Source organism: Pongo abelii, chromosome 11 (assembly GCF_028885655.2).
Source record: "Pongo abelii isolate AG06213 chromosome 11, NHGRI_mPonAbe1-v2.0_pri, whole genome shotgun sequence".
Classification (NCBI taxonomy): Eukaryota; Metazoa; Chordata; class Mammalia; order Primates; family Hominidae; genus Pongo; species Pongo abelii.
The window spans coordinates 26,916,413-26,941,404 of NC_071996.2; the positions used below are offsets into that span (position 1 = coordinate 26,916,413).

The 24,992-nt window shown below is 49.9% G+C and overlaps 1 protein-coding gene across 2 annotated transcripts in view; it reads left to right on the forward strand.

Moving 5' to 3' along the window:
• TFCP2L1 (transcription factor CP2 like 1) overlaps positions 1–9,404 on the forward strand; it is a 67,179-nt gene extending 57,775 nt beyond the window's left edge. Inside the window, exons 14-15 of one of the 2 annotated variants that reach the window (XM_024242923.3) lie at positions 4,660–4,711; positions 5,889–9,404. In XM_024242923.3, the coding sequence (XP_024098691.1) occupies positions 4,660–4,711; positions 5,889–5,935 (99 nt within the window). In that variant the 3' untranslated portion in view covers positions 5,936–9,404. 2 annotated transcript variants of the gene reach the window in all.
• The last annotated feature ends 15,588 nt before the right edge of the window (positions 9,405–24,992 follow it).

The following is a 24,992-nucleotide window of genomic DNA, read 5'->3' on the forward strand; positions in this document are numbered from 1 at the left end:
CTGCCAAGAGGTGTTCCTGACCTGGTGACACTGAGTACAGAAACAGTGGCTGGGAAAAGTAGAGAAAATGGCAGGCTTTGGAATTGGACTGGTGTCCCCACCCGAAACTACCTCCTAGTTGCTGAATGACTTTGGGGGAAATTTACTGAACCTCTCTGTGCCACAGTTTCCACATCTGCAAAAAGGGATGCATATACCTGTCAAACAGACTGTAGTACAGATAAGGTGGGAGAACAGTGGCAGGTGCCAGGAGACACTAAACAAGTGGTGGGTGGTGTCATTGACTGTGATTCTGCAGGGCACTTGTTATTTGGGGGAGCTAGTGGTGGAGAGATCTTTTTAGTTTTGGGGATGTATAAAAATGTCAGGCTTTTCAGGGTTTGTGTATTTCACAGGTTGACGTTACTAGTAATAATCCTCTTGCCACTTGTCATTAAACTGCCAGAGCCCTTGAATGTTCACGAGCACTTTCTCTCAGTCCTGGAGGCCAGCAAGGTGGATTTTCCCTGTCTTTTACATTAAAAAGTAATTTGTAATTAGTATAAGAAGTTAAGCAACATAGAACAGCAGAAGGTAAATGTGAAAAACCCTTACCTCCCCCATTCTTTTCTCCTGGAATAGTTTCTGTTAAGTTTGATGTGATTCTGCAAGGCAATTTTTTGTGCTCTTGTCTCTGTGTGTGCCCTAGTGTATGTAGGTGTGGATTTTTAAAACATGCAGGCCGGGCACGGTGGCTCATGTCTGTAATCCCAGCACTTTGGGACGCTGAGGCAGGCGGATCACCTGAGGTCAGGAGTTCGAGACCCGCCTGGCCAACATGACGAAACCCTGTCTCTACTAAAAACACAAAAATTAGTCAGGCATGGTGGGTGCCTGTAATCCCAGCTATTCGGGAGGCTGAGCCAGGAGAATTGCTTGAACCCTGGAGGCAGAGGTTTCAGTGAGCTGAGATTGTACCACTGCACTCCAGCCTGGGCAACAGAGTGAGGCTCCATCTCAAAAAAATAAAAATAAAGAAAATTAAAACATGCAGCAAACATGCAGCCATACATTTATCTGCAACTTGCTATTTTTGTCACCAGTTCACCAGTTAAGAATTACGTTTATATTATTACATTCAAATCTAATCGAGCTTTTTTTTTTTTTTTTTTTTTTTTTTTGAGACACGGTTTCACTCTGTAACTTAGGCTGGAGTGCAGTGGCCAAGTCACAGCTAGACTTATTGCAGCCTCGACCTCCTGGGCTCAGGGGATCCTCCTACCTCAGCCTTCTGAGTAGCTGGGACCACAGGCATGTTCCACCATGCCTGGCTAATTTTTTTTTTTTTTTAATTTTTTGTAGAGACAACATTTTGCCATGTTGCCCAGGCTGGTCTTGAACTCCTGGGCTCAAGCAGTTCACCTGCCTTGGCCTCCCAAGGTGCTGGGATTACAGGTGTGAGCCACTGTGCTCGGCCTAGCTATTTTTTTTTTAACTCCTATTTTACAGAGGAGGTAAATGAAGCCTGAGGTTCCTAACCTGAGAGCTGACTTTAGAATAGCTAGGAAGGTGGACGTGCTGTGAGCAGTGGACAGCTGTAGTGTCACCGAAGGCTTGTCACTTTGCATTCCAAAATGAATTTCCTTTTGTGAAGACAAAAGCCAAAAATGTGGGGAACGCTTGCAATATCACGGGTCCCTGAAGGCAGTTCCTTCCTCAGCTTGTCCCTGTGTGCTCAAGAGTAGGCAGTGAAGCAAGTGAAGCAGAGAGCAGAACCCAAATGCCACCTCGCCTAAGTAGGCGATTCTCATTCCCCAAAGTCTCCTTGCCTCTTAACCCCGAATCTATTGGAAACCTTTGGTTCTTAATTGCCCAGAGTGCTGGAGGCAGCCTGGCCAGCCGCGGAGCCGGCCCCTGGGGTGCAAGGGCACTTCATTAAACAAGAGAGTTACTGATTAAGCCCATGTGGGCTCTGCGTAGGGCTTCGCATGCCCAAGTGGCTGGGCTGCCAAGAGTGCTAGATGGAGCAGGCCAGCAGAATAGAATAAATGTACTTCACGCATCATTAGGCCCTGTGGGAGGGGCGGGGGCGACAGGTGGATGGATTTGCAAGATTCGAGGTAGTAATCCAGAGCAGGCCATAAAATGTGGATGGCATTTTTTCAATTTGAAAAGCGGTTTTGCTATTGTGTTAGCTAGTGTGTGTGTGTGTGTGTGTGTGTATTGTATGTTTATATATTTTATTTTATTTTATTTTATTTGGAGGCAGAGTCTCACTCTGTCGCCCAGGCTGAAGTGCAGTGATGTGATCTCAGCTCACTGCAACCTCTGCCTCCTGCGTTCAAGCGATTCTCCTGCCTTAGCCTCCAGGGTAGCTGGGATTACAGGCACCTGCCACCGTGCCCGGCTAATTTTGTATTTTTAGTAGAGATGGGGTTTCACCATGTTGGCCAGGTTGGTCTGGAACTCCTGACCTCAGGTGATCGCCTGCCTTGGCCTCCCAAAGTCCTGGGATTACAGGCGTGAGCCACTGCGCCCGGCCTGTTTATATATTTTTAAAATATTCTTTAAATGTAAATTGTGAAATGCAGTATAAATATGGAAAGAATTTGTAAAACTTACTTATACAGTTAAAGAACCATTGAAGTACCCATGTACCTGCACTCAGGTTACCAGAATGTTATATTAGAAGCCCCTTTGTGGACTGATTTCATAACAGCCAACTGGCTAGTATGAATTTTCTATTAAGCATTCCCTTGTTCCTCCTCAATATATTAATTTTACTATTTAAAAACTTTCTATGAGTGAAATCATAGTGTGTTCTTCTGTGATTTCTTTCACATTTTGTTTGGAAGGTCATGCATGTTGAAGTATACAGCTGGTGCTCATTGGCACTGCTGAGGAGCATGATTCCATCACATGTGGTTCATGCTTCTGCTGTTGATTGACGGAGCTGGTAGGAGTTTTGTATTACTGCAGACGGTGCTGCGCTAACCAGCCTCATGCCCGTCTTTGTGATGCAGGAGTTTGTCCAGGGCTCATGACTTGTAGGAGAATGTAGGAAAATGTCCTTGTTGGAAATGCATGGTCATTCTTACTGGGTCCCATGAACAGCGTTAGAGAGATTTACATTCCCATCAGTAGCGGACACCAGTTCCTGGTGCTCTACATTCTGGTTACATTTTTATCATTAAATCAGCCCCATTTTACAGATAGGGTCACGGAGACAGGGAGTTAAAAAGGTTGGCTTGTCCAAGGGCACTGGGTAGTTCATCAAAATTAGAACTCCAGAGAGGAGGCTCCCAAGCAGAGTCGTTAGTTTCCTGCCACATTTATAGACACAGGTAGTGGAACCCTCCTTTATATTTTGTCTTTGTAGGACGCTGATGTGCAGATCCTACCAAGTACCAAGGTTTCTATTTTTAAAAACATTTTATTTAGTTGTTTTTGTCTGTTGCCATTAGTCACATACTACACATTCCTATAATGTGTCCGTTATAGAGACTGGAAGAATCAGTAACTAGGAAAAAGCAAAAATAGTGCAAACAAACGTAAATCAGTGGTCCAGTATTAAATGGTAACATCTTGATTCCCGTTTGGGCCTCTTTCCGTCCTTCATGTTCATACTAGATGGTTGAGGTTATGTTCAGATTTCTGTTACTTAAATTGCAATCATGTCACACCTTAATTCTGTGTCCTTATTTTTCAGTGAATTTTGTAGCAGAACCATGTTCCTGCTGCATTCGTAGGCACCATGGCAGTGGTGTTTACTGCGTTCCTGTGTGTGTAGGCCCCGTGGCAGTGGTGTTTACCGCGTTCCTGTGTGTGTAGGCCCCGTGGCAGTGGTGTTTACCGCGTTCCTGTGTGTGTAGGCACCGTGGCAGTGGTGTTTACCGCGTTCCTGTGTGTGTAGGCCCCGTGGCAGTGGTGTTTACCGCGTTCCTGTGTGTGTAGGCCCCGTGGCAGTGGTGTTTACCGCGTTCCTGTGTGTGTAGGCCCCGTGGCAGTGGTGTTTACCGCGTTCCTGTGTGTGTAGGCACCGTGGCAGTGGTGTTTACCGCGTTCCTGTGTGTGTAGGCCCCGTGGCAGTGGTGTTTACCGCGTTCCTGTGTGTGTAGGCCCCGTGGCAGTGGTGTTTACCGCGTTCCTGTGTGTGTAGGCCCCGTGGCAGTGGTGTTTACCGCGTTCCTGTGTGTGTAGGCCCCGTGGCAGTGGTGTTTACCGCGTTCCTGTGTGTGTAGGCACCGTGGCAGTGGTGTTTACCGCGTTCCTGTGTGTGTAGGCACCGTGGCAGTGGTGTTTACCGCGTTCCTGTGTGTGTAGGCCCCGTGGCAGTGGTGTTTACCGCGTTCCTGTGTGTGTAGGCACCGTGGCAGTGGTGTTTACCGCGTTCCTGTGTGTGTAGGCACCGTGGCAGTGGTGTTTACCGCGTTCCTGTGTGTGTAGGCACCGTGGCAGTGGTGTTTACCGCGTTCCTGTGTGTGTAGGCACCGTGGCAGTGGTGTTTACTGTGTTCCTGTGTGTGTAGGCACCGTGGCAATGGTGTTTACCGTGTTCCTGTGTGTGTGGGCACCGTGGCAGTGGTGTTTCTGCAGCTGCACGTGGCTAGGCTCTGCCACCGAGGCTTTCCAAATGATGAACTCATGGTTTAAGGAACATGTTCTCTCTTTTGTCTCTCAGATGGTGCAGAATTTCCAAGATGAATCCTGTTTTGTCCTCAGCACAATTAAAGGTGAAGCATCCCCCTCCCCCTAGGGTAGCTGTGGGGGCAGGTGAGAGAGTGGGGCCTGCCTGCAGGATGGGCCCTTCTAGAGAGTGCTGACCTGGGAAAAGCCTTTGAGAAAAAGAAAGCACAAACTCTCTGTGAAAGCTAGCCCTAGAAATGGCAGAACTAGTGAGATTGGCTGCCAGGGTCACTTCTGAAAGGGAAATCCTGGACCAGGCAACTTGTTTTCTATGAACTCAGTGTTGAGTAGAAGCGAGATGCATTGTGGGTTTCCTGGGGTCCTCCAGGAAGATGAAGCCTGGAATACGGCCACTGAGTCTGCAGGCAGCGTGGGTCGGGATGGGGGACGAGCGGCCCACCTGACAGTGTGCCTGTGCTCTGCCGAGGAAGAGCCTGTGGGCCAGGAACATGTATTTACTCATAAAAGGTAGAGAAAGACCTGCTGTGGCCTTCCTAAGGGCTGGGGTGCATGTATAGGATATGTCAGAACAAAAGCCCTCTGACCGACTCATAGACCCTGGACCATGATGAGGCCACTTCCCACCTTGTCCCGTGGATCTAGCCACCGAGTGTCTTTTTTTTTTTTTGAGACGGAGTCTCGCTCTGTCACCCAGGCTGGAGTGCAGTGGCGCGATCTCAGCTCACTGCAGCTCCGCCTCCTGGGTTCACGCCATTCTCCTGCCTCAGCCTCCCGAGTAGCTGGGACTACAGGCTCCCGCCACCATGCCCAGCTAATTTGTTTGTATTTTTTAGTAGAGATGGGGTTTCACCGTGTTAGCCAGGATGGTCGTTGATCTCCTGACCTCATGATCCGCCCGCTTTGGCCTCCCAAAGTGCTGGGATTACAAGCGTGAGCCACCGCTCCCAGCTGCCACCAACTGTCTTTAGGAGCTTGGGGGCCATAATATCCCTGAGAACCACAGTTGTCCAAATCCTCCTTGGAACATAGGTTTTCATCCTTGGGCCTAGGGCTATGGTAGAAAGACCTATTGTCAAAAAGACACTAAACGAGGCAGATGTCAGGGCATGTGAGATCCCTGCTTCTGCCAGCACGCTTTGCTGTATACAGCCCTATTTTGGTGGTCTTTGCTGATACCCTAACAGCATGCCTTTGGGGACTCCCCAATACTGTGGCACTGTACCTTTTTTCCTGTGAAATACACCCAGTGTTTCTCTCTTGCAGCTGAGAGCAATGACGGCTACCACATCATCCTGAAATGTGGACTCTGAGCAGCAGTGGGCCTCGTACCTATCTCCAGCTCCCAGCCCTGTGGATCCCCATGGATGTAGAAATTGCCCCACTGTAAGCTGTGGCCTCACCAGGCAAGCTGAGGCCAGGAGGGACCCTACCCAGTCTGTGAAAGCTACAGAGCACCAACCAGCAGAAGCCTGTGGACACCAAGTACGGTGTACAGAAAGCCAGTAGCTCCTTTCTCCCTTCCTCTTGGCCTCCAGATTTTGAATGGTTCCTTGTTCTTTTCTATTGGTCCAACCCCGACATTCTCAAAGGGCAAACAGTGGAGACGTCTGCTCTGAAACCCTTCATCCCTTAGTTGGAAGCTGATTGGGTATCTTGGTGCCGCCTGTATTGGTCCCTTCTGACCACACTCCTGCCTCCAGAGAAAGCTCTGCTTCACCCTGGAAGCTGGTACCTTTACCTCCTCTGGGAATTGGCTGCATGGCCAGCACTGCTGACTTGATGGGAGCAGTTTGCCCTCATTCTCCTGTTTCAGGTTTGCTTCCCTTCTCAGTGACCCTGGTGAGCATCCGCCTTTCCTGTTCTTGGATGAATTGATGGGAGTGGGGCTATTCTGTGCCTTCTACCTCTTTCTTCTCTACGTTGTTTCTAAGGATCTGCTGCTGCGGAACCCAAAGATGTGCTCCTGTCTCCGCACTGGCGCATTGGCGTGGTAGATGCCACAATGTATGTGCACAGCCTTTCTCACAGACATTAGTTCTGAGGCCCTTCGTGGGGAGGTTAGGGGGGTGGTAATAGAAAAAGACTATTTTATTTCCTGGCAATCATGGGTAAGGAGGATTAGGAATGAGCATTCCATTCCTAGGTGTCATCAGAATACCAGGCCCTCTTGGATGGACTTACAGAAAGTTAGAGAAGACCTTGGTGAACCGCTGCTAAACTTGCCACAGGAACAGTGTATTTTCTCTGAGTGCCCCTCACTTAAATGTTTTATCTTTGTTTGTAGAGGCTATGTTTAGGGTATTTTGCTGCATCAGAATGGATGCATCATCTTTCTTAATGGCCTAACTATCGGGAAATTTGAGTGTCGGTAACTGTGGTAGACTCAGAAATTCGTCTTTGTCTTGCCTCTGGTTCCTGGGATCCAGTGATCTCTACTGGCCCAGGGCTTCAGCTCTTTGTTAATTTAGGTTCATGGGGAACCCTCTGACCACCTGAATGGGATGTCATAGCTTCTAAATGGAGCTTCTGTGGAATGAAGTGCTAGACTGAAGGATTACCAGAATAAAACAGGGTCTACAATGGGTAGAACTTGTTTTATAGATGAGGAAACCAAGGCTCAGAGGGGCAAAGTCACCTGTGTGGTAGCACATAGTGATAGGGTAGCGATATAAATTTATCACATAAACCAGGACATTTCAGAATAAAAGGGGCTCTGTTAGTCATTATGTTGGGTAATAGCCATGGCATTCCTACAGAACAGAGTGAGGACAGGCTCCTGATTCCTCTTCCTTCTTTAGAGGAGAAGCAGGGAGTGGGTTAACTAACAGCTTTATTGAGATGTCATTTCACATGCCATTCAGTTTACCCATTGCTAGTGTCCAATTCTATTCACAGGACCACCATCAATTCACAGAATTACAATCAACGTTGGTACATTTTCATCACCTCCAGTAGAAACCCCATACCCTTTGTCACTCCCCTACTTTCCCAACTCCTGCAGTCCAAGGCAGCCATGAATCTACTTTCTATGTAAGATTGACCTACTCTGGACATTTCATATATCTGGAATCATGTGATACCTCTTTTGTGACTGGCTTCTTCCACTGAATGTTTTCTAGGGCCATCCAAGTTGAGGATATATCAGTACTTCATTCCTTTGTATTGCTGAATAATACTTCATTGTGTAGATAGAGCACATTTGTTTATTGATTCATCAGTTGATGGACATTTGTGTGTTTTTACTTTTTGGCTACTCTGAATGATGCTGCTATGAACATATTTCTACAAGATTTTGTGTGGACATATGTTTTCATTTCTTTTGGGAATATACATAGGAGTGGAATTGCTAGGTCTTAACGGTAACTCCGTGTTTTAACTTTTTGAGAAACTGCCAGACTGTTTTCTACAGCAGCTGTACCATTTTACATTCCCACCAACAATGTATCCAGGTTTCAATTTCTCTGCATCCTCGCCAACACTTGCTATTATCTGACTTTTTGCTTTTAGCATCCTAATGAGTATGAAGTGCTATCTTATGGTTTTGATTTGCATTTCCCTGATGGCTACTGATGTTGAGTGTCTTTTCGTGTGCTTACGGGCCATGCATATTTCTTCTTCGGAGAAAGGTCTATCCAGATCCTTTGCCTATTTTTAACTGAGTTGTCTTTTTTTTTTTTGTTTTCTATTTTCCTAACCACTAGACTACCAGGGATGAGCCTTCTTTTTATTATTGAGTTGGGTGAGCTATTTGTATATTCTAGACGCTAGTCTGTTATCAGGTATATGATTGGTAAAAACGTTCTCCCATTCTGTGGATTGTTTTCACTTTCTTGATGGTGTCCTTTGAGGCACAAAACTTTTTAATTTTGATGATTTCCAAGATACCTATTTTTTTTCTATTGTCACTTGTGCTTTTGGTGCCATATGTAGAAAACCATTGCCTAATCCAAGGTCAAGAAGATTAATACCTGTGTTTTCTTCTAAGAACTTGTATAGTTTTAGTTCTCACAATGGTCTTTGATCCATTTCGAGTATATTTTTGTATATGATGTGAAGTAGGGGTCCAGCTTCATTCTTTTGCTTGTGGATCTCCACTTGTCCCACTGCTGATTATTGAGAATAATATCCTTTCTCCACGGAATTGTTTTGGCACCCTTGCTAAAGGCCTCTGCTTCTTACTGGATCTTCTTTCCTGGGACATGGTGTTGTTAGGAAGCTTACCTTTTTTTTTTTTTTCACTTAGTCTGTTCGGTTCCACCAGTTTTACGCTGCCTTTCTACTCTGTTGCTTGCTGTCTCCCTCTTTACCTGAGTCAACGGTACCGAGTCCTTTCTCTCTCCGATGTTCCCCAGTCTTTCTTGATGCATGTTCTGGCTCCACACACTAGTCCTTGGAGGAAGGTTGAGACCAATGATTTCCTATTATGAGTCATGAGGAAACTGAATCACCTAGAAGTGGAATAATGTGCTCAGGATCACACAGCCCATTAGTGGAAGGACCAGGACTAGACCTTTAGTCTTCTGAGGTCCAGCCCCTCAGGCTGTCTGTCATCACTGTACCCAAGTGATGTCACTACCAAGGCCAAATGATGGTGGGCTAAATTTTAATTCTCAAAAGTGTGGGAGGCTAATATTTTCTTCTAAGTTCCAAAAGAAGATGTAATAAAAGTCTGTTACCTTAAGTGTGCTATTAGTAGAGTCTTCCATTTTTCTGGCATGCCCCTGGCATCTGCTCTTCTTACCTTCTCGTGGTTATAGTTAAAGCTTATAGCTTATGAAAGAATAGAAAATAATAAATACCAAAAAAAGTACGCATGGTAATTTGGTACCAAAATATCTCAGCTGCCTAACTTAGCAACTCATCCCTTCCACAGGGGTCAGATGAGCTAAAGCTCCAGGTTTTATTTTTCATTTGATTGACATACAGAAAAGCCATAGCCCTTCCCACATCTGTCCAGGGTCTTTCCTGTGAGTCCAGAGGTGCTGGCCTGTTGAGCAGGACAGCTCTTCCCAGGGCACTCCCACCAACCTGTGGCTTCTGAACTGCAGCTTCTTTTTACAGTGAACCCCAGAGGGAAATAAGACAGACACATATGCTCAGGCCACCATCTTGAACTGGAAGCCCAAAGCTGAGTTCCTTACTCTTAGGTCATCACGGTTTTTGCGGGGTATCTGTTTGCAAGGTTAAGATAAACCCTTTCCTATTTACCAGGTTGTCCCTTCCGGATGAAGGGACAGAGGCTGTTGAATGGAGGAATAATAGGTTTGCTGGAGGAGGGACATAAGGCTTTGACTTGGGGTCCTAAGCAAAGGTCAGTTGTTGCCCTAGTGACCTCTTGCCCAGACAGCCCAGAGCCCCTTACACAGAGCTATTAACCTAGAGAAGGCTTTACCAGCAGTGGACTGGAGCCAGCCAGGGTCACAAGTTTCCAAGTCCAGCGTTGCTTCAGGGGCTGGCCTGAGTAACTGAAGATCTGAAAATCATTAACAAGTCGATGAAATAAACGGAAAAGCCTCTTAGGCTGTTGTCAGTGGAGCAGAGGGAGAAAGTCCCTAGGCGCTCAGAGGGGGTGGGAAAACAGTGGATGATTGGGTGGGGGTGGGGGATTAGATGTTGGCACTGCCTGGGGTGTAGGAGGAGGAACAGGGAACCAAGAGTCAGGGTCCTAGATCCCAGACCCTTGCTCAGTATGAGTCTCTTTGCCTCTCTGGGTCTCTATCTCCTCCTCTTACAAATACAGGCTTGGTGATCTCTGCAGATGGCACCAACCTGCCATGAAATGAATCTGAGGGGTTTTCCCATTTTTCCCTCCATCAAAATCGTACAAAAAGCTGGACATGGTGGCACATGCCTCTAATCCTAGCATTTTGGGAGGCCGAGGTGGGAGAATCACTTGACACCAAGAGTTCGAGACCAGCCTGGGCATCGTAGTGAGACTCCATCTCTGTCTTTTTGAAAATAAAAAATCTTTGAAAATTGCACAACAGGCAGGAGACCTTTATGTGTGCCCATCCTGGTTGTACACAGTGCCACCAGTGCTCCTGCAGTGCAAGGCTGCATGCTTCTTGACATGGATCAGACTGTGTCCATCGTGTCTTTGGGAATCAGCCCTAGCTCCTAACTGGGCTGACTACTTCCTCCGCAAACTTATGGGGGCCCCTAGATATTCCTTGCCAGCCAGGGACCAGACACAGTGTGGGCACAGTCTGTATCATTGGTGCACATGTGCGTGTTTACGTGTGTACCTGGGTTCCTTCCCTCGCTCATGAATTTGCCATGAGCACAGCCAGAAGCAGCCTCAGCTTGGCAAGGTGTGGAGATGACTGCTGTTCCCTTCGCATTTGGGGAAAACAGACTCCCTCGGTAGCTTGATGATTCTCTTTTGATCTTGTGTGACCTCCTGGAGAGTGGATGAAGCTGGTGGCCTTAGCTCTTCTAGACAGTGTAAGTGGCACTGGGCGAGGCCCCCAAGAACAGGGCAAGGTCTGTAGAGTGGGTCTCCCACACGACTGGCTTCACACAGGCACTTGTCCTCGGGTTGCATGCTCTGTGTCATGTTACCAGTCCAGGGTTGCAAGTAGGAAATGTTTGTACCCTCTTCTGATTGCCACCTCCTTCCCATTGCCCCTTAGGGACAGGGCTTGAGGGCCAGTGAGGTGCTGGTCAGGCACCCCAGGCCTCCTTCTTGGGACCTGCCCAGGGGCACCCTGAGAGCTCCTGAAACCCCCACTTAGCTTCCAGACCTTTCTGCAAAAGCTCCTCCTGGCTTTCCTCCCTCCCCCAATCTATGGGTCACAGCTAACAGATCCGAGGGCAACTGCTGCGCTAGTGGCCAGGGCTGCACCTGCCATCCCTGGCTCTGCCACTTTACGGCCTTCTAGAGGCAGTGTCCCTAGGAAGTAGCTCTGAGGCATGGGTTTTCTGCTCTGTGCAGGGCAGCTGATGGGATGAGGTGGGGAAGGGCGGTCACTGCTTGGGCCCCAGCTGGCCAGCCTGGCGATGGGGCAACCAAACCATGTCCCCCAGCAAAGGGCCAGAGTGGGAACCTGTCCTCATGCCCTTCGTCCTGAGGAGCCCTGAGGTGGGCAGCAGAGGCCAGGGAAAGTTTTCGGGACTTCATCAAAGAGAACAATATCCTCAGCTCCGCACCCCTCATCATCCTGTATCAGCACTTACCGGTGTGTGACTGCCGTTGTCAGCCAGCACACAGTGGGCCCACCCGGCCCACTGGCTGTTTATGCCACGGATTTATGATAGGGAATATTATCTTTGAACCCAATTAAGTGTTTTCTCCCCCATCAAAAAAAAAAAAAAATTCTTATTATTAGTAGACATGTATTTACCAAAAATATGTACTCAATTATTGTATTTTGGATTTTATCAATTTAAAAATTGTGGAAATTTGTTTGCTCTTATGCCAACATAATATTGATTTTGCCTCTTGGCTCTGAAAGCCCAAAATATTTACCATCTAGCCCGTTACAGAAAAAGTCTGCTGACTACTGAGCCAGACCTCCATTACCTCCATCCCCGTTGGATTATTTAAAGAAAGTCTCAGACAGTAAGGGCTTTTGTAAAAGAATGAAATGACTTGGTTTGAGCTTGGAAGCAGGGGAAGCACTCAGATGAGCAGTTTCTGCATTAACCCTGCCTGTCACGCATCTCGTGTCCTGTGTGGCTGGCGAGCCCCCCTTGGAAGGTTCTGGTGCTTCAGCTGGCTCCTGCAGAGTCCGCCCCGCCTCGTGGTGCGAATGCAGAGCCGTTTGCTTTTCTTCTTGCCGCTTCCTGTTCCTGGAGACCCGCTGGGCCTTTGGCCTGCATCCCCTGGCCAGGCCCCTCAGGGTTGATGCGTGGAGGCCTTTGAGCAGTGGTGTGCAGCAGTGGCCTCCTGGCCGGCTCACACTCTTGTCCTGGGAGGGGCAGCCTGATCTCACCTCCACCTAGTACCTTGGGGACTGCGGACCTCTTGGCTTCTCTGGAGCCTGCATGCCTCTTCCCATGTGTCCAGCTGCTCTTCTTGCTACAAAGGGGACCGCTTACAGTGGCCTCAGCTTGGTGGTTTTGAGGGGCAGCCCCTGGCCCTCCATAAGGGTATCCTGGGCCTGAGAATTCTGTATCTGCCATTGGAGGATGGACAGCCTCAAATGGAAGGAGTCCCACGGGAGATGGGTCCGAGGTCCAGCTGTGGGCCATCCAGCCCCCTGTGGCTTGTCTAGCCTCTGTGCACCCCTGGTGTCTTCACTCCAGGGGCAGACAGCAGCCACTGCAGTCCCTTTCTCCGTGAGTAACAGTAGTGGTAGCAGCTGGGGCTAACAGGCTAGGCTTTGTGTTCTGCATGTTTGCTCAGCTTCTCACTTGATCCTCCCTAAAGCGATGGGGAGGCCCCCACTAGCCCAGTTTTCAGGAAGTCAACGGGGAGGTTAGATGGGGCCCAGGGTCCCACAGCTACTGATGGCCCGAGCCAGGTTGAGCTTCCTGGTGTCCAGTCCGGATCCCACTTGCAGATCTCATGCTCTCAGATAGGTGGGACGAGTTCTTTTGTCACAGTGCTGGCTCTGTCCTGAGGCCTCATTGCTGGCTGGGTGTGCTCTGCTGGGAAAAGCTTTGTGGGGCTTGCTTGGTTAACCACAGAAGAGAAGGGGACTGTTTGGGGTGCCTCCCTGCAGCCTCCCCGTGCTGGGTGGAAGCACGGTTACTGTGTCCTCTAATGTTCGTGTATTTAAAGTGATTTCTTTCTAAAGATGTAACCTCCGCACCTTTCTCCAGATTGGGTGACTCTTTTCTAAAGGTGGTGGGAGTATCTGTTGGGGTGGCGTGGGCCTTGGATGGGTCAGGTGGGTGTGAGAGGTCCTGGGGAGGTGGGCGTTGAGCTCGAAGTTGTCCTACTGCCATGTTTTTGTACCTGAAATAAAGCATATTTTGCACTTGTTACTGTACCATTGTGCGGACGAGAAGTCTGTATGTGGGATCTGTGCTTGGGTTAGAATGCAAATAAAACTCACGTTTGTAAGAAACCTCTGTGGCTCAGGCCTTGAGTTGTTTTGCTTTTTTGTTTGTTAGATTCTGGTAAAATATACAAAACATAAAATTTACCATCTTCGCTATTTGAATTGTACATGTCAGCGGTATTAAGTACACTCACATTGTTGTGCAACCATCACACCATCCATCTCCAGAATTCTTAATTTTTTGTTGAGACAGGGTCTTATTCTGTCACCTAGGCTGGAGTGCAGTGGCATGATCACTGCTCACTGCAGCCTCGACCTCCCCAGGCTCAGGTGATTCTCCTACCACAACCTCCCAAGTAGCTGGGACTACAGGCGCATGCCACCATACCCAGCTAATTTGTTTGTATTTTGTGGAGACGGGGTTTCACCGTGTTGCCCGGGCTGGTATTGAACTCTTGGCCTCAAGCAGTCTGCCCACCTCAAGCACGGTGGCTGATGCCTATAAATGCTGAGATTACAGGTGTGAGCCACCACGCCCAGCCCAGAGTTCTTTTCATCTTGCAAAACCGAACCTTTGTATCCATTAAACACTAACTTCCCGTCCCCCAGTGTTAGTCCATTTGCATTGCTACAAGGAATACCTGATACTGGGTAATTTATAAAGAGATTTGGCTCATGCTTCTGCAGGCTGTACACGGCCTCAGCATCTGCTTCTGGTAAGGGCCTCAGGAAGCTTACAGTCGTGGCGGAAGGTGAAGGAGAAACTCCAGCATGTCACAGGGTGAGAGAGGGAACAAGAAAGAGGGAGAAGGCGCTAGGCTCTTTTAATCAGATCTCGTGTGAACCCAGAGAGGACTCACTCATTATGAGGACACCACTAAGCCATTCATGAGGGATTTGCCCCCGTGACCCAAACACCTCCTACGAGGCCCGCCTACTACATTGGAGGTCACATTTCAACTTGAGACTTGGAAGGGACACATCCAAACCATATCACCCTTGTCCCAGCCCCTAGCAACTGCTTTTGTCATTTCTGACTCTATGAGGGACATCATAAAAGTGGAATCATATAGTATTTGGCCTGTGACCGGGGTGTCCTCAAGGTTCATCCATATTGTAGCACGTCTCAGAATTTACTTTTTTTTTTTTTTTTTTGAGACAGTCTTGCTCTGTTGCCCAGGCTGGAGTGAGATGGCATGATCTCAGCTCACTGCCACCTCCACCTCCCAGATTCAAACGATTATCCCGCCTCAAGCCTCCCAAGTAGCTGGGATTACAGGTGCCTGCCACCATGCCCGGCTAACTTTTGTATTTTTAGTAGAAATTGTGTTTCGCCATATTGGCCAGGCTGGTCTCGAAGTCCTGACCTCAGGTTATCTGCCCGCCTCGGCTTCCCAAAGTGTTGGGATTACAGGCGTGAGCCACCACCCCCGGCCAGACTCTCCTTCCTTTTTAAGGCTGAATAATACTGTTGTATGGATAGCCCACATTTTGTTTATCCACTCATCCTTCAATGGACATTTTGGTTGCTTCCATGTTTAGCTATTGTGAATGATGCTGCTATGCACATGGGTGTGAACAAACAGCTCTTCATGTCCCTGCTTTCAGTTCTTTTGGGTAATGTTCAAAAGTGGGATTGCTGGGTCAATTCCATGTTTAATTTTTTGAGGAACCACCATCCTATTTTCCACAGGGGCTGCACCATTTTACATTCCCTCCAACAGTGCACAAAGGTTCCAATTACTCCTTGCCAACACCTATTATTTTCCTGGGGGTTTTTTTTTTTTTTTTGTCTTTGTTTTTTAATAGCAGCCATTGTAACTGGAGGCCTCAGGTGTTTGAAGTTTGATCAGTGGGTGGGCTGGCTGAATGCTGGTCAGCACGTTTGCAGCACTGCCATCCCAGTCTCTTACCTCTTACCAGGACCAGGGCTGTAGCCCATGAGCCACCCACAGCCCTCCCTCTCAGCCCCCTATCCTGCTCTGAAACCTTGCTACCCTGACGACAACTTTCCCAAGCTCTTCTATCTCCAGCGTCTGTTCTGATCATGTGTGCCCATGGCGCCCAGAGCTGTGGCTCCTTCATGCCTGCTGCCCGTGTTCTCCCCAGGCTTCCAAGCCCCACGGATGGCGCTCCTCCCACCCCGCACTGGTAAAGCTCACCTCTCCTCTCAAGTTGCCTGCACGTCCCTGTGAGAGGAGCAGAGGGTATGCACAGTGGGAGGGCCTTCAGGCCTTAGGTTGGATTCCTGGGTACGTATGATTTTGAGCAGGCTACTTAACCTCCCCTGATTCCTAGTCTCATCTGTGAAATAGGAATACCACCTGCCTTGCAAGTTCGTGGGGCTGAAATGAGACCATGTACACGAGACAGGGAGCAAAAGGCCGGGCACAGGACGAGGCTCCTGGGAAATGTGGAACAGCACTGGCAGGGCCTCTGAGCTGGGAAACGGCTGGGTGTTCCAGGATCCTGAAGAAGGGCATTGTTGCTGAAGGAGGATGATGCCAGGGGAGGTCAGAGGAGGAGGGGATCGGGCCAGATAAGGGAATGATCCACAGAGTTTTCAGTGTTCCCAGTACACACGTGCATATTAGTGAGTTTCACAAAACAATACTTGAACTATTCCATGTCATTTTTTCTTGAGGAATGCAGATCTTGACCTGTGGAGCTGAACTTCTGGCCTGCTTGTGGGCTGTGCCCTATGCTTTGACTCTCCTGACACAGGGCCTTGCAGACCATATGAGAGCAGGAGGGTTCGGTCTGTGTTCTAAGTGCAGTAGGAAACAGCGTGGCAGGTCCTTAGGCTGAGAGGGTACGTGATGGCTGTCTTAGGCCATGTGAGCTGCTATAACAGAATGCCATAAGTAAACTAGGTGGCTTATAAACAACAGAAAGGTATTTCTGTCCGTTCTGAAGGTGAGGTGTCCAAGGTCAAGGCGCTGGCAGATCCAGAGGCTGGAGAGGGCCTGCCTCCTAGGAAGGGGCAAACAAGCTCCCTAGGGCCTCTTTTACAAGGGCACTAACCCCATTCATGCGGGCTCCACCCTCATGGCCTCATACCTCCCAAAGGCCCCACCTGCATGTACCATCACCTTGGAGGTTAGGCTTCAACATCGGAAGCCGGGGAGGGAATTCAAGCATTCAGTCAATAGCAGCGGGATTGGGTTCAAGAGCTCAGAGTGGAACTAGGGAGCCTGGCAAGCTCAGGGCCCAAGAGTTCCCCTGTACCACCGCCTTTCCTTCTGGTATGGCTGCTGGCTGCCCCATCCGCCTGCACAGCCTCTGCCCCAGCAGAGAAACTAGAGGTGAGCCAGGACACAAGAGCGGGATGGTGTGAACTCGGCAGCACCTCGCAGCAGCCGAGGCCCAGAGCAGCATGGGCCCGCAGCAAAGGCCTCTTCCTTTCCATCAAACTGCGAGAGCTCGGCAGGCCTTAGCGCAGGTGCGGCTCGGGTCACGGTCCTCAGCCTCCCGGTGGGCAGGAGCCGGCAGCCTCACTGCAAAGTGGTCTATTTCCAGCAAACCACCTCCCCAGCCATGATGCGGGCGTGAGGCTTTCCGGCTATTTCCCGGGATGTCTCTTCAGGCAGCGGCGTGCAGCACTGTGGTTCTCAAACTGGAGGGCTTGTTCTAAACATGGCTGGGCCCTCGCAAAGAGCTTCGGGCTCAGTGGGTCTGATCGGGGGCCTGGGAATTTGTATTTCTAAGAAGTCCCCAGGTGATGCTAACACCGTTTGTCCAGGGACCACACTTCGGGAGCCCCTGATGTAGAGGAGAACTGCCTAGCTTCTCATTCAGCCTCTGGCTGTTTGACCGCGCCCAAGGCGCCTAACTTTTCTGTTTTGCTTGCCTCATCCGTAAAATTAGTCCACGAGGGCTAATAATCGTGCCTGCCTCGCAGGACGATTATAACGAGTAAATGAGCTGAATTTACTTCAAGAGCTTGGAATGGCCCCGGCACGTAGTAAAGCGGTGAGAGGCAGGAGGCTTTTATTCATGGCTTGTAGTGGCAGGGTGGTGTCCCAGCGCATCGGAATCTTCAGGAGGGCGGGAAAGCCACCTGCACTGCACTGCGGGGGTTCCCCGCCCCCAGTCTGCCATTCAGTGGTGGGGTGTGGGTCTGAGAATGTGCATTCGTAACAGGTTCCCCGGGGGGCTGTTGCTGCTGGCCTGGAGGCGCCTGCCCTCTCTTTCTGGGGAGGAACCTCCAAGAGGGATAGTGACTCACTCGGGTGGGGTGGGACAGAGGGGGACTGCAGAATGTTAGGGTCCGCTGACACAAAGGTGACCCAGAGCCTGACAGCTGGCTGGTAGCTATGGGATCCTCTGCGCCTCCCTGTAGGGGAAGATGATTTGAGTAGTGAAACCTGTTGATGACCCTCCCAACCCCCAACACACACACACACACACACACACACACACACGGAACCAGAGGGGCCTCCTGGGTACAGGTGTGGATGCCACTGGCTCTCGACCCCACTCTCTGCTCTGGGTCAGGGGAGTAGCCCGCACTCAGCACTTCTCCTGCTTCTGGAAGTCCTGGTCTGTGGCAGCTCCCACATCGCTGACTGGGGCTGTCCACATGGAAGACCCATGAAAGTCACCAGTGGGAAGCAGGTGCATGCACTGTTTGGGCCTCTACCGGGCAGGCTGAAGATTCCACCTGAAGTGTGTCAGACAGGATAGGCCCTGGGAGGCTGACTCATGAGGACCAAACCCTGAGGAGCCTAAGGGAATCACTCCTGTGGGTGAGAGGAGGAAATCAGCCATATGGCTCTGGAGGATCCTGGCAGCCTGAGGACACTCTAAGGTGCAAAGCAGAATCCTCAAGGGAAGGGTGTCTGGGCAGGTTCTCCCATCTGAGCCTCTGCTGGAACAAAGCTGGCTTTCCCCTGGTCCTCCAGCCAGGAAGCGCAGACCCTTAGGCTTGGCTTGGACCGTGTTCCTTGGACCCGCCAGGGGCAGAGCCAGGTCTAGACAGTCCCCTCCTGCCCCCCATTCCCAAACCCTCTGATAAACATGCTTTGGGGGAAGACTGCACGCCCTGCTTGCTCCAGCCCTGCTCAGCCCCAGGTTGCCTCGCCCAGGGAAGAATCTGGTGGCCAGGAGGCTTCCAGAGCTAGGTTGGGTTGAATATTAACCTGCCTTGATTGGGTGGATCAATATTTAAACTCAATTACAAGAGAAAGGGGTTATCTGGAGAGGGCTTATCAGGCCAGAGCAGCTATTGAAATATCTGATAAGCCCAGAGGTTGACATTGGAGTGGGGGAGGGGCTGGCCCCAAACACTAGTCCAGAGAGGAGAAAGGTGGATGGAGGAAAATCGACCAACTTCCCTCCCTTCCTCCTGTCATCCCTTCTTTCTCCTCCCCTCCCTCCATTCCCTTTGTTCACATGTGCTTTTTGAGTATCAGGGGCAGGCCCAGCTCTTTCCTGGCACCAACAGGTCACAGAACTTGCTGGGCCTTACTCTTCATCTGGGCTCTTCCTCTGAGCTCCCATGGGCTCCTGTGCCTGGGCTGTAACTGTCCGTCTGTCTGTCCACCTCTCCCACTGGGAGGAGCTCCTAGAGACAGAGTTTGGTCTGCCTGATCGCTGCCACTCTGGAATCCAGCCCAGGGCCTGGCGGGGAGAAGCCTGCTAGGAGTGTTTGTTGAATGAGTAAGAGATAGCAAGAGGTGCTGGGCAAGCGAGGGACTGGGACCTGAAAGCAGCGGTGAAGGGAGCGTGTGCCGGCAGGGGGCAAGCTGCCATGTGGTGACGTGTCACCTTAGCACACAGAGAAGGGGGACAGAGGACAGTGAGTTCAGATGGGGCAGTAGGGATTGGGGAGAGGACAAACATGGGCACAGGGATGTGGAGTGGGCCGGCAGGAGGAGGCCTGTGAGGGGCTCCCCCAGCCAGGTACTGCCTGTGCCTTGTCTGAAGGGATCCAGGATGTACCACACTGAAGAGGGTTTTCTGTTTGCTTTTTTTTTTTAAATTCCCCTTAATCTGCCTAAAAGCAGAGGCTCCCAAAAGAATTCAACTGCCAGAAATCCTTTCCCTGGAAGTTTCAAAACCAGAGAGATGGACTCCTATCACCAAAGACGAGAATTCAAGAAGTCAGCACTGGCACCAGGACAAGAAATCACCAGAACAGACACAGTCGCAAAACTGTCCTAGCTGCCATCTGTTCTCCTAGAGGCCATTTATCTTTCCTAAAAGTGAAATGGTCCTTCTCTTCCCTCTTCCCCTATTAACATGGTATATAAGTTCCAAATTATAACCACCTCCTTGATCGCATTTTTCTTTTCTTTTCTTTTTTGAGACAGAGTCTCACTCTGTCGCCCAGGCTGGAGTGCAGTGGCACCATCTCGGCTCACTGCAACCTCTGTCTCAAGCAATTCTCCTGCCTCAGCCTCCCAAGTAGCTGGGATTACAGGCGCCTGCCACCATGTCCAGCTAATTTTTGTATTTTTAGTAGAGACGGGGTTTCGTCATATTGGCCAAGATGGTTGTGAATGCCTGACCTCAGGTGATCCATCCACCTCGGCCTCCCAAAGTGCTGAGATTACAGGTGTGAGCCACCGCGCCTGGCCACATTTTTCTTTTTATTTATACTTGTTTTTTCCTTTTCTCCTTTTTTCTCTTTTCTTTTTCCTTTTTCTTCTTCTTCTTCATTTTTTTTTTTTTTTTTGAGACAGTTTCTCACTTTGTCACCCAGGCTGTAGTGCGGTGGATCATAGCTCGCTGCAGCCTTGAATTGAGTCACATTTTTCTGTGAAACTCCCTCATAGGTATGAGAATAAAAATCCATCTGTTTTCTCTAGTGAATCCATCTTTTGTCAGTTTAATTCGCAGACCCCTAGTCACTGAACATAAGAGGATAAAGGAAAAGTTTTTCCTCCCTATTATCTCGTCTGCACTCACAACACATTTTCAGGCAGTTGTTAAAGTCTCTGCTTTGCCTGTGAGGAGACTGAGGCTCAGAGAATCTGGGCAGCTTCCTCAGGGACACACAGCTAGTCAGGGGGCAAAGCCAGGCTTCTGACCTGGGTCCGTCAGCTCCAAAGACTGTGCCACCGTCCCATGTGGCTGCAGGGAGGCTGATGCTGGGGAGCAAATGCATCCGGATAAGGTGCTGCTCCTGGCTGGGAAGGAGGATGCCAGGATATCTAGGTAGCTTGGGAAATGCCCCTCCCAGCAGTTCTTCATGCCCATAGGGAAGCATGCCTTTGAGACAAGCTACATACCATGCTTGTCCCCTCTCCACCTCAGCCCTGACCCAGCTGTGCCCTTGGGGCCTGTGGAAAGGGGTGAGCTAGAACCGCCTCCTCCTTGCCAGAGCTGTGCCCTCTTGCCTCCCTGGGACCGGGAGGGGTGGGATATGCGGCCCAGAGGCTGGCTTGGTAAGTCTTCAGCTCACAGCCCAGCCCCAGCCAGGGGATCCTGAGCCCCAACTCGTTTACAGTCCCTGCATGGGCATCTTCCCCACAGCTGCAACTGTCCCCCTGCCGGCCCTGCTGCTGCCCTCTGGAACGTGGGCCCCAGGAAAGGAAGCCTGTCCCCGGGTACCTGCAGATGCAGCTCTTCCTCTGGGCTGCCGTGGGCTGCTGGGCTCCAGGGTTCTGCCCCCGCACTCAGGCCACCTCCTCTCAGGTGAGGTGCTCACCCCTCTCCAGAGATGGCACCTTCTGCTGACCGTCCCTTCCCCTTTATTGCAGATGGACTTGGGAGGCCAGTTCTGTGCTTCACCTCCTTCCACCTTCCTCCTTCATCTGTCCCTTTCATTCATTCTTTCCCTCTTGAAGAGAAAGTGGACTCAAAGTTCCAGCTGATCTATCAGGGAGACCCTGGCTCTGACCCCCATAGGCTGTTTTCTTTTTTCTTTTTCTTTCTTTCTCTTTTTTTTTTTGAGACAGGGTCTCACTCTGTCACCCAGGCTAAAATGCAGTGATGTGATTTCAGCTCACTGCAGCCTCAACCTCCCTGGGCTCAGGTGATCTTCCTACCTCAGCCTCTCAAGTAGCTGGGACTACAGGTGTGTGCCACCACACCTGGCTATTTTTTTTTTTTTTTTTTTGCATTTTTGGTAGAGACAGAGTTTCACCATGTTGCCCAGGCTGGTCTCAAGCAATCCACCTTCCTTGGCCTCCCAAGTTGCTGGGATTACAGGTGTGAGCCACTGCATCTTGCTGGCTGTTTGCCATTTAATCTCCCTAAAGTCTCTTTTTTAAAAAAAATGAGGACTAGGACCAGCTTGACCAACATGGAGAAACCTCATCTCTACTAAAAATACAAAATTAGCCAGGCGTGGTGGCGCATGCCTGTAGTCCCAGCTACTTGGGAGGCTGAGGCAGGAGAATCACTTGAACCCGGGAAACGAAGGTTGCGGTGAGTCAAGATCGCACCACTGCACTCCAGCCTGGGCAACAACAGCTGAACTCCATCTCAAAACAAAACAAAACAAAAAAAAGGTAGGGGGGACTAGTCATACCTACTTCAGACGAATGAAGATGAATAAATATATATATATATTCTAAATGAACAGATATTGAAGGTGTATTGGTCAGGCTGCTTGGAGCTTTTCTGGCCTACAAGTCCCCCTTATGGCTACTGTCATTCTGTGGAAAGCCACTGCCCGCAGGACTAGACTCCTGGAAATGACCTTCAGGGAGAACTCTGCTTTTTCCTTGGGGCCGTAAGAGCTCCCAGCTGAGGAGTAACCGAGGGAGTAGAGGCAAACCCTGTCCTCCCTGCTGTGAGGTGTTCTGCCGGCATCCCTTTGGCTTCAGCCTGACTCTTGAGCCGCCAGCTCTGGCTGACTTGTCTGTTTCAAAGCATGTTGCTCCCGCATGCCCCAGAAGGGAGGGGTGTCTCTGTTTTGAAATTAATCTGACTTTGACTTTAGGAAGGGGCCATGAGGGCCTTGGGCAGACCATGTGTTCTAAGTAGTGTTTTGGGTACTATTTTATTTGTTGCTAGTGACTTAAGAGTTTGAACTGGGTCTGAAGACCAACCAAACTGTCTGTAAAGTATTCAAAAGAAGATGACATTAAAAAGAAGACTCCCAAGAACATAGAATAACACCACTAAGGTAAGCATTTTTAGAAACAGATATTAAGTTGGAAATATCCTGAGGAGATTGAATTAAAATACAGTATTCTCATATCTTGGCCATATTAGGTAAGTAATATTGGCCACTGCAAAAACAAGCCCCAAACGTCCATGGCTTAACATAATAAAGGTTTATCTCCCCTTCACATCTCAGGCCCATGAGGGCTCCCAGGGCCGCCTCCCACATGGTCATTCAGGGACCCAGGTTCCTTCCGTCTAGTGGTTCTGCCATTTTCGAGTTGTTTTTTTTTTTGAGACGGAGTCTCGCTCTGTCACCCTGGCTGGAGTGCAGTGGCGCCATCTCGGCTCACTGCAAGCTCCGCCTCCCGGGTTCACGCCATTCTCCTGCCTCAGCCTCCCGAGTAGCTGGGACTACAGGCACCAGCCACCATGCCCGGCTAATTTTTTGTGTTTTTAGTAGAGATGGGGTTTCACCATGTTAGCCAGGACGGTCTCGATCTCCTGACCTCATGATCCGCCTGCCTCGGCCTCCCAAAGTGCTGGGATTAAAGGCATGAGCCACCGCGCCCAGCCCATTCTGCCATTTCCTAGGGCCTTAGAGCCTTTGCTCCTGCCAGAGGAAGGGACAAGGGGGACTCTGGGAGGAGAGGTTTTGGGGACCAGCCTGGAAATGGCGCCCTCACTTCTGCTCAGATGACCTTGGGCAGCGCAGTCACAGGTCTGTACCCAACAGACCTGGTACCCACCCAGCCTGGTTGGGTGGTTGGGAAATGAGGTCTAGCTATAGGTCCAGCCTTCTCTGCCACCATGACATTTAAGACATAAATAAATAAAACCCAGGTGGAATAAGTGAAAAAAGAAATTGCCGACACCTATGGTGTCCCCTCTGTGCCAGGCTTTGTCCTTTATCTGTAGATACCAATCCTCACTATAGCCCTGTTTAGACACCAGTATCAGCACTACTTTCAGAAGCAGGAAATTTAAACCAGGAGAGGTTCATTAAGTTGCTGAAGAAAGGAGTCTACCGTCCAGACCCTGTGGCTCACTCCTGTAATCGTAGCACTTTGGGAGGCTGAGGTGAGAGGATTGCTGGAAGGCCAGGAGTTCGAAACCAGCCTGGGCAACACAGCAAGCCCTCATATCAATTCTTTAAAAAAAAAAAAAAAAAAAAAGAGAAGAAAGAAAGGTTAAAGAAAGAATAGGTCCAAAGTGGGCTGATTTTTAGGAGAAGGAAGGAAGGGAGGGAGGGAGGGAGGGAGGGAGGGAGGAAGGAAAGAAGGAAGGAAAAGAAAAGGTCAAAAGTGGGCTGATTTTTAGGGGTCCTTCATATTTATTCACTCTTTTTCTTTTTTAAGCCAGTAGTCATTCTGAGCTCACACTGTGGTGTGCCAGGTGCTGCTGTGAGCGATGGTGCAGGGTGATTGGCAGGGTGATTGGCTCCCCCAAGCCTAGCTGTCGGGTGTGACCCAGGAGTTAAGAGGGGGTGACTGTTGTATCCCACCTCCTCCAGATTCTTCTTATGGCCTCTATTTGCCTCACAAACCTAAGAATGTGAACCGATGCCTTTAAGAAAAAAGGTGCATTGTTATTGGAAAGACAAAATTGGCCTGCAGGTTTCCTATGACCCACCATGGGTGTTTGTATATAAAACAGAGCCCGGGCCTGGGGGTGGCCAGGGGCTGGGCTGCACACAGAGGCCCACTGTCAGCCAGGGCTGAGGCTCCAGTTTCAGTCCTGAGTCTCTGGCACAGAGTGGATGGAGATTGGGCGGGAGGGCATGGCTCCTATGTGACATAGCTGTGGCATCTTGGCTGAATTCCAACCAGACTCCAAGTCACGCAGGCCTGGAGAATCAAGGCCACAAAGAACCCTGGAAATCCAGGCCTGTGGTCTTCAAACTTGCCATGCCAAACCTTCTTTGAAGGAAATAGAATGTAGCAGCACATTCAGAACAACCAAGAGCTGCTCTGAAGGGCCAGACTGGCATGGGCGGAGCTGAGGACCCAGGGCTGCGTGGGCCACAGTGGGAAAGCTCAGAACTGCTGTAACCTCTTCTGCTGTAGCTGCTGGGGAAATTGAGGCCCACAGAAAGGAACCAACATGCTTAAGGGCACCCGGTGACTTGGTGGCCCATCAGGCTAAGAAGGAACCCATCAGATGTCATCTGGAAGTAGTGGGTCCCAGCTTACCCTTTTACTTCGCTTTTTTTTGTTGTTTGTTTGTTTTTAAGACAGATTCTTACTCTGTCACCCAGGCTGGAGTACAGTGGCACACTCTCAGCTCACTGCAACCTCTGCCTCCTGGGTTCAAGCAATTCTCCTGCCTCAGCCTCCTGAGTAGCCGGGACTATAGGCGCGCG